The sequence below is a fragment of the Montipora capricornis genome, chromosome 6, assembly GCF_036669925.1.
Source record: "Montipora capricornis isolate CH-2021 chromosome 6, ASM3666992v2, whole genome shotgun sequence".
Lineage (NCBI taxonomy): Eukaryota > Metazoa > Cnidaria > Anthozoa > Scleractinia > Acroporidae > Montipora > Montipora capricornis.
In genome coordinates, this window is record NC_090888.1 from 14,116,906 (window position 1) to 14,125,800 (window position 8,895).

The 8,895-nt window shown below is 40.5% G+C and overlaps 1 protein-coding gene across 1 annotated transcript in view; it reads left to right on the plus strand.

The window, feature by feature from the left end:
* Positions 1 to 4,154, plus strand: part of LOC138053261 (protein NLRC3-like) — a 39,992-nt gene extending 35,838 nt beyond the window's left edge. Inside the window, exon 12 of the mRNA XM_068899917.1 lies at positions 339 to 4,154. Coding sequence (XP_068756018.1) covers positions 339 to 2,890 — 2,552 coding nt within the window. The 3' untranslated portion in view covers positions 2,891 to 4,154. The remainder of the gene's footprint in view (positions 1 to 338) is intronic.
* The last annotated feature ends 4,741 nt before the right edge of the window (positions 4,155 to 8,895 follow it).

Sequence of the window (8,895 nt, forward strand, 5' to 3'; positions counted from 1 at the left end):
GAAAACAAACGTTTTCTTTACGTGGATAAAACAGCACATACATTTAGAAACTGTTCTCGTTTGCGTAGCAGAAATGACTTTAAAAGCGGCGATACATAAAAAAAATTCAGCCAAGAGGGCTTGCAAACCAGTGAAACCTCTAAATTCATTAACAATATCAAAAATCGGATTAGCTAGGAAATACGTGGAATAATAGGCAAAGATGGATTTTGGCTTTAAAATGGGAAATCGTCTCTCACTGATGTAAAAATTAAAAAGAAAACCTAGAAGAAGCGAAGAATTTTGAATTAATCGACCTCTAAATTGACCCTATTTCTTGGTGTTTGTTTGTTTTGCAGCTAGTTCTTCATGTCAAAGTCATATCATAGAATCGATAAGACACATTTACCAAACGAATGAAAGGGTGGTTTTGCCACTTCCTTGGAATGAAGGGTTCAGCTTCCAACTAGAGAACATTTTCACCAGACTTAGGATAGTCGCAAAAGAAAAGACACGCGGAACGCTGGCGAAAGAAATCACCAACATGACAAGTATTTTTACATCACACGAAGATTGCCGACATCCGCGAGTTGTCCTGATTGAGGGCGAACCCGGCATGGGAAAGACGACCTACTGTAAAAAGCTGGCATATGATTGGGCAACTAAACAAGACCACAAATGGGATGCGTCTTTCCCAAGAGTAGAGGTGCTCCTGCTCCTCAGATGTCGTGACATTGATTCTAGCATCTGGGAGGCTATCGACGATCACATTCTGCCGGAAGAAGTCGACCCAGAGTTGAAAGAAACGTTTTTCCGGTTCGTGCGAGAAAACCCTTCTAAAGTCCTGTTAGTGCTCGATGGGTTGGATGAGGCAGACCCTCAAAAATTGGCTGTGTACTTTAGTCTTATTCAAAGAAAGCTGCTCCCTGGTTGTAACATTGTTCTTACTTCTCGTCACGAAGCAGGAATTAAAGTAAGACCTTACTCGGACACACTGTTGGAGATTGTTGGATTTACGGGAAGTGATGCGGAGTGTTTTATAAGGAAGTATTTTCGACACGCAGTGCAAATGGGAGAGAAGCTGATAAATGTACTGTGGCATCCGTATGATGCTGATGAGCACACTGAAGGGAATTTAAATGAACTAACTAAAAACTCTTTGAATACACTTCTGCTCTGTCTGCTTTTCGAAGATTTTGGCGGCGTTCTACCAAACAACAGAACACAGCTGTACGTAGAGATCATTGTCTTCGTTTTGAGGCGATACGAAATGAAGAACCATTTACCACGTAGTGCTGAAGACCTTCTTGTAGTTTACAAGAAGGAACTGATGACCCTAGGGAGAATGGCGCTAGAATCTCTTTTTAAAGGAGAGCAGCATTTCGATGACGTCCGTTGGAATTTCACGGAAAGTCTTTTCATTAAATTTGGCTTTCTCTCGATCCAGGCTGGCGGTAGTAAGAGAACGCCTTGTTTCCGTTATAGTTTTTTTCACAAGAGTTTTCAAGAATTCTTTTCTGGTCTACATCTTGCGTTTTCTATCCTGGATGGAGAAATTGATAAGAAGTCAGTTCTGACTGACGAAAGATATCTTCGTGAACTAAATCAAGTTTTTATGTTCATGAGTGGAATCATATCCTCGCAATCCGAGGAAACGGCAGTGTCGATTGTGAATGGCGTTGCCTCACTTGTAAATGTGAGAGGCCGCAGATCTCCGATTGATGCGTGGTTGTACGTGAAGTTGGTTTTAGATGTCATTGGGGAATCTAAAACTTGCTCCGAAAACCTGTATGCTAAGTTAGCTTATACCTTTGGCAAAAGTCTTGATTTGACGGAAATTCGAATATACTTCAGATTACGTACGAGAATTGCTGCCCTTTCCGAGGCCCTTGCAGTAAACACCTCGCTTACTACTTTGGATTTGTCTCACAAATACATTGGTGCTGAGGGTGCTACTTCACTTTCCCAGGCCCTCGCAGTAAACACCTCCCTTACTACTTTGAATTTGCATGACAACTCCATTGGTGCTGAGGGTGCTACTTCACTTTCCCAGGCCCTCGCAGTAAACACCTCCCTTACTGCTTTGGATTTGTCTTTCAACTCCATTGGTCCTGAGGGTGCTACTTCACTTTCCCAGGCCCTCGCAGTAAATACCTCCCTTACTACTTTGGATTTGTGTAACAATTCCATTGGTGCTGAGGGTGCTACTTCACTTTCCCAGGCCCTCGCAGTAAACACCTCCCTTACTACTTTGAATTTGCATTACAACTCCATTGGTGCTGAGGGTGCTTTTTCACTTTCCCAGGCCCTCGCAGTAAACACCTCCCTTACTACTTTGGATTTGTATGAAAACTCCATTGGTGCTGAGGGTGCTACTTCACTTTCCCAGGCCCTCGCAGTAAACACCTCTCTTACTACTTTGGATTTGTCTAACAACTCCATTCGTGATGAGGGTGCTACTTCACTTTCCCAGGCCCTCGCAGTAAACACCTCCCTTACTACTTTGGATTTGTCTGGCAACTCCATTGGTGCTGAGGGTGCTACTTCACTTTCCCAGGCCCTCGCAGTAAACACCTCCCTTACTACTTTGGATTTGTCTGGCAACTCCATTGGTGATGAGGGTGCTACTTCACTTTCCCAGGCCCTCGCAGTAAACACCTCCCTTACTACTTTGGATTTGGGTGACAACTCCATTGGTGATGAGGGTGCTACTTCACTTTCCCAGGCCCTCGCAGTAAACACCTCCCTTACTACTTTGGATTTGTTTTGTAACTCCATTGGTGCGGAGGGTGCTACTTCACTTTCCCAGGCCCTCGTAGTAAACACCTCCCCTATTACTGTGAATTTGTATGGCAACTTCATTGTTGCTCCTCCCCGTAGTTTAGACCCTCGCATCATACTTTGGTGGTGAGCGTGATCTTCATTCTAAAGGTTTAGTGTTTACATCGACGCCAACAGGATCATGACTTACGATATTAGGGACCTTAAGCAAGGACGACGACAACGGCTACGAGAAGGTTGTTGTCTAAAAATATGGAATTTAAGATCTACGACGGCGACGGTCGACGAAAACGTCACTTCAAAATATAACATGGCTCTATCTATCATAAGTCTTTCGCGATTATTCAGTCTCTTTCACGTCCTACAATGAAGGCGAAGTATCCTAAAAGTGAATTGGTACGAGCGGTTTCAGAGTTAAAATAGAGAATTAAGGATTCTCTGTTGAATGCTTACGTTGTCGTCAAAACCTCAAATTTGGTGATTTGACGTCGTCGTTATGCAGAGGACCGCTACGATACTTGCTAAAATCCGTGCTTCACGTGCAGCACGATTATTTATGCTCTTTTAACCAATACTATTACTGTTTTGTGGCGATGTCGTAGTCGTAACCGTCGCCGTTTCTTAAATTCCCTATTATTTCTCGTTACTGTAATGATTTTGCGATTACTCCAAGTCGTTCGGCTTGGAAAGTGTGAATACATAATCCAAGAATAAAGTTGATGAGAACGGTGTGGATGTTCAGAGAGAAAATTGAAAATTCATAGTCATGTGCTCTTGTTCACCACATGACCTCAAATTGGTTCTTTTTACGGCGTAGTCAAGACGAGAACGGCCAAAAAAACCTATCAAAATGTAAAACGCACGTGCAGGGCGTGCAAAGCTATTGTTTTTGCTCGCTAAATATGCAAATTTATGGCGTTCTCGTTGCCGTTGTCGTGGTCCATGCTTAAGGGTTACTGTCTTTTAGAGTTCACGGTGTTGTTGTTGTTGAATCCTCACCCCTTGTTTGTTGGCAAGCATGCACTGAAAGGTTAAAAGTCACTTTCTTGCTAGTGCGTCACGAGAAATTAAGGTCTTACATACATAGAAAGACACCCAGTTTGTCCTTTGAGATATGTTTCAGTTAAAGTGTTACTCTGATAAAAAAATCACAGTCGAGTCCTTTTCTTCGGATTTTGAAAGTGTGTTTGTTTGGATTTTGCGGTCAGCCATTACTCACGTTGGAAAACTGACCGATTGGACATTAGAGGGTTGGATCTAGGAGTAAGTGACGTCATTTACTCACTAGTTAAACGTTTCAGCGCTTAAATGTAGTTTATTATATATGCAAAACACGAGTTTAAAAGTCTGAAAGCACGAAACTCCCCTGCTGCATATCAAGTCAGCCGCGTACACACGCACTGTGAGCTGTGAGTATTTGATGTCATTTTCTCCTCGATCCAGCTCTCTCCAGATTTTCAAGTTAGTAATGACAGACCATTTAATAGGAAAATGTCATTTAAAATTTTGAAATCAAAGCTTAAGACTTGGTTCACTTAGTGTTAACTTAACATAGTTTTGAAATCCAAAGAAAAAGGAGAATTGATTTTTTGGTCTTAATACGGCGTTTAAGGCATTTTACATAAAGTAGAAAGGAAGATGTGCTACTCAAGATGTCCGCAAAGATGATAGACAGCAGGCGCTCAACCCGATGACTTTTTGTGACTTCCGTCAGTTGCCTTTTTGAATCTACTTCAATTTCACAAAGAACTCAAGCCGGTCAAATGCTAAAAGTGCCAGTTTCCTTGCACCACATTCTTTGTCTCTTTTTTTAAATAGACCAAATTGGCTAACTCATTGTTTAGCCCAATTGAGATCCTTTGAAAGTAAAACCTTTTTTTTTTCAAGTATTTTCATATTATTTAAATGTGAATGCTACATTAGCATGTAAATGTATTATAAACCCCGAGAGATTAGAATGGAAACTTTTCCCCTAGTGTAAACGTAGTCTAAGACTGTCTGTACATGAATGCTGTTTAAAAGTTACTGTAATGATATCAAAGAATGCTGCGGCTTTTCACAATCAGGTTCAGTAATCTGACAAGATTCTTGTAAAATAAATTTATTTACTTGTTAATAGCAAATGAATTTCAGTGGCAACTATTTAAGACAAATGCTAGTTTCAATAGGCCATTTTAAAAACGTCAAATATTCAGCTTGATAGTGAGGCAGTGAGGACAAAAATTAAAAACACTATGAGATGAATGTGAAAAATATTTACATATTCACTTTCCTTTGTCTTTGTCCTCTAAGCCTCTCTTTCAAGCTTAATAAAGGCCTATTCAGTGCTTTAAAAGATGCATCAATACGTACGTCAATGTTAGGTCCATGAAGGTGGAAAGATTGCTGTAGCGTTTCACATTCAGGTTCAACAAATCTGACAACATCCTTATAAAGTAATTTATCAAGGTGTTCGCTAAAATGGTGTTTTTATTGTGCATAAGCAATATCTAATATATATTCCTGCGTTTTCAAGGCGAAACGAACATTGGTATCCTTTTTATGCAATTTTTTCAAAGGACTTATCAAGGAAGTTTCTCGATTACTTTGCTTTGTGTAAATATAATGCTTTGTTTACGAATTAAATCAATTTAACAAGAGAGTTTCATCGGTTTATTCTACTTATCACGAGCAGCGACTTTAAGAGGGTCCTGATATGCTCTTACCTGAGGGTTACCATAAAAACATCTTTCAACCCGAGTTCAAGGGTCATACCGTCATTCTCCGTAAGGAAACAAAACCTTCATCCCCACCGTCATGTTGTTAGGGCTCGGAGGATTTCTTAAAACGTTTTCTTGTGTTCTTATTTACTTTGTTAAGATAGAAACGTTCATTCTCCTACATAGTACCAAAGCTTTCTTTGTAGAGTAGTCATGAGAATTTGGTGTTAAATCACATCTCTTATAAGCTAATAATTCTCTTCTTTCTCAATAACCTCTTTGACAGACATTTTATTACGATTATAAGAAGAATTTACATGCTGATTACTCCTGGGGGTCAAAGACTGAGCCCTTACCCCACTATCTGCCCCTGGGTACCCGAGTACATGTCTCTTATCGTAGACAACCTTCACTATCTACCCCTTAGTCTCCAAGTATCTTTATCGTATCTGAAATGAATGTATATTTCAAGTGCGGGTTAAGACGAAAGAGAGAAGTGATCCTCACACTTATCTGGACAATTTAAGCAATTGTCTCTTATTGGAGACACACTTACCCCACTATCTACCTCTTAGTCTCCCAAGCAATTGTCTCCTTGTAGACAGCTGAAATATTCATGTGGCGTTCAAATGAATGGCTTCAGTCATCAGTTGGCAGAGCACTGTACCGGCATCGTAGAGGGTCATGGGTTCGGATCCCGTTGGAGCCACCTGAATTTGACAGGGTTTTTGTTCGGCTACGCTCAGTGATTGGTAGACGAAAACGTCTTGCCAGCTTGCTTAACAATCAGAATCTCACACGCGTTTTGCCGCGTCTCCTTAGCGCCGGCCTCGCATACCTGCATCGCGTTCTGATTGGTTTAATTGCTTGTCTGTGTCCTGGGTGCTTAACCACCTTAATAGCTTCAATTTGCGTTGCACGGCACTTTGAGAAAACGTTCCATGTTTGACATATTTGTTCTGCATCGTTTTAGGGAAACACACGGTCTTCCTTGTTAGTCTATCGAATGAATCCTGTTTTCTCTCACCTGTTTTAAATGCTCCTCGTTGACTGAGTCTGAGCAATTATCCTCATCGGAGGAGAACGCAAACGACTTGATACCAAGACTGTGAGACTGAAAGAAACAAAAAGAGATTTCAATAGCAGGGTCGGCACGTTTTTTTTTCTTTCTGTAATCATCACTTTGATTAGTTTTATTTGTACCACTAATATTTTAACTCGACTGAACACTATAAAATTGACACTTTATCGCAGCGCCTAACACATTTCATCATTTCTCCGAAAAAAACGTCGCCTTTAGGGAACTGACACAAGTTACACAATGTGAACTTAAACGGCAACCATTTGAGCCACTGACGAGTTGTTGAAAGACACGTGTTTGGCTGTGAGTCAACGTCACCCCATCGGCCTTTCTTTTTCTAAGAATTTCTTTATTGAAAAACAGTTGATAGAGAAGATTCACATCCACAGACGAGGCCCAGTGGCATTTCATGTCCCTGAAAGTCGCCAATTTTAACCGTCAATTCGAAGACAGTTCGAGTCGGATCATCGTCTTAGAAATTTTCTCATGAATTGTACGGACCATCATGAATCATACCTAAAAGACTGAGAGATCAGTATGTAAATTCAACTCTCAATTTCAATGCACTGTCAGCTAAAAAAGTACTGAGAATGAAGATTATTGTCAGCTCAAGGGTACCACCCTGATAAACCACCAAATTCTCATGACCTGCCAACGAAGAGATCTATAAAAGTAGCGAGGAGAATAAACTTTTATATCATTGGAGTCAAACGGGTTTTCCATTTTACTTCGTTTCTTTGCTGTCCCCTGCCAAACAACGAGCAGGTGAGAATACAAACTCAACGCCTGTCGCACCAGTTTCATTTCTGCATGCCGGATAACCGGCACATATTTGTCATAAAAAAGATCATTTTTTTACGCAGTGATTACAACCCATTGACTCGTGAGAGTGACATTTAATAGATTTTACTCTGTCTAACGCCAGACAATTTTACTAGTCAATGGGTTTCGGTTCAGGAGTCAAATGGTTAAAATTACGCAAATTTGTATTTTGAGATGACGTCACTTGTCGCTGTCTCCTTTTCTTTGGTAGGAAGCTCCAGTATCTCAGAGCTTTTAAAAGAAACTACGAAGACTAGACGGGAACGAAAACATCTGACTCACTTCAAAATGCAACTTGACGCTATCTTAAAAACTCAGCGATTATTCCATTTTGTCCACGTTTTACAATATGGGTGAAGTATTATCGTATAACTGGGTTGGTACGAGCGGTTTTGAAGTAAAGATTAAAAAATGACCGATTCAATGTTATATGCTCTCGTAGTCGTCATAACCGTAAATGTGGTTCTTTCAACTAATTGTTTTGCAGAATGCCGTAAAAAAATTTTCAAACACACGTGCAGCACAATTATTTCTTTTTCTTTTCAAGGGGGGGGGGGGGGGGAGGGCTCTTAACTACCAAACTGTTGCTATGGACCCCTTCAAATAATCATTTTTCGAGTGCCTTTAAATTCAGTTACTTTTTTTTCGCCAAGTGTGTTCTATCACTTCCATCTTTTGTCCAAATAGAAATTTCATGATCAGTTTACGAAAAATGATGGGACCGCCTCTTTCTTTTGTTTCCTGAGAGTTTTTGGATGTTTTTCACTGAAACACACCGCAGAGGACTGGGACTAATTGGGCATGTGCCTTCTAATTGAAGTGATGTAAGATTGCCCATTGAAAAAAGATACTATATAGAACCATCCATACAACCTTTTTCTAGGGCTTTTTGACTAAAAAGCTTCCTTAGCAAACATTGTCTTTCCGTAATCAAGTGCCACCCCCCTTAACCAACCATAGCTTTCTGGCGTAGCTTTCTGGCGTTGTCGTTGCCGCATTTGTCATCGTTTCTTTGGGGAGTTTAAGAAACGGCGACAGCTACGGCAACCACAACACCACAAAACAATAGCAGGGAGTTTTAACAAAGGACAACGGCAAAGGCAACTACAACTTTACTTCAAAATATAACTTAGCGCTACGTGAAGTATTTCGCGATTATTCTATCTTGTTCACCTTCAACAAAAGGGGCGAATTATCGTGTAACTGGATTTATAGGAAAGGTTCTAAAGTGAAGATAAAAAGTGAACGATTTTCTGTTGTATGCTCACGTTGTCGTCAAAACCTGAAATTGGGTGATTTCACGTTGTTGATTTGTGAATTACGGCATTGAAATGCGTGCTGCACGTGAGTATTTTTCAATCCTTAACCAATGATATTCTTGCTTTGTGGCGTTGTCGTTGCCGTAGCCGAAGTCGTTGCTAAAACTCCATAATATCATTGGATAACTGAAGAGGAAAAACAATCTTGCTGCACGTGCGACACGCATTGTAACACACATATATACGGTACTGTGCCTAAATAACAAAGACCTGA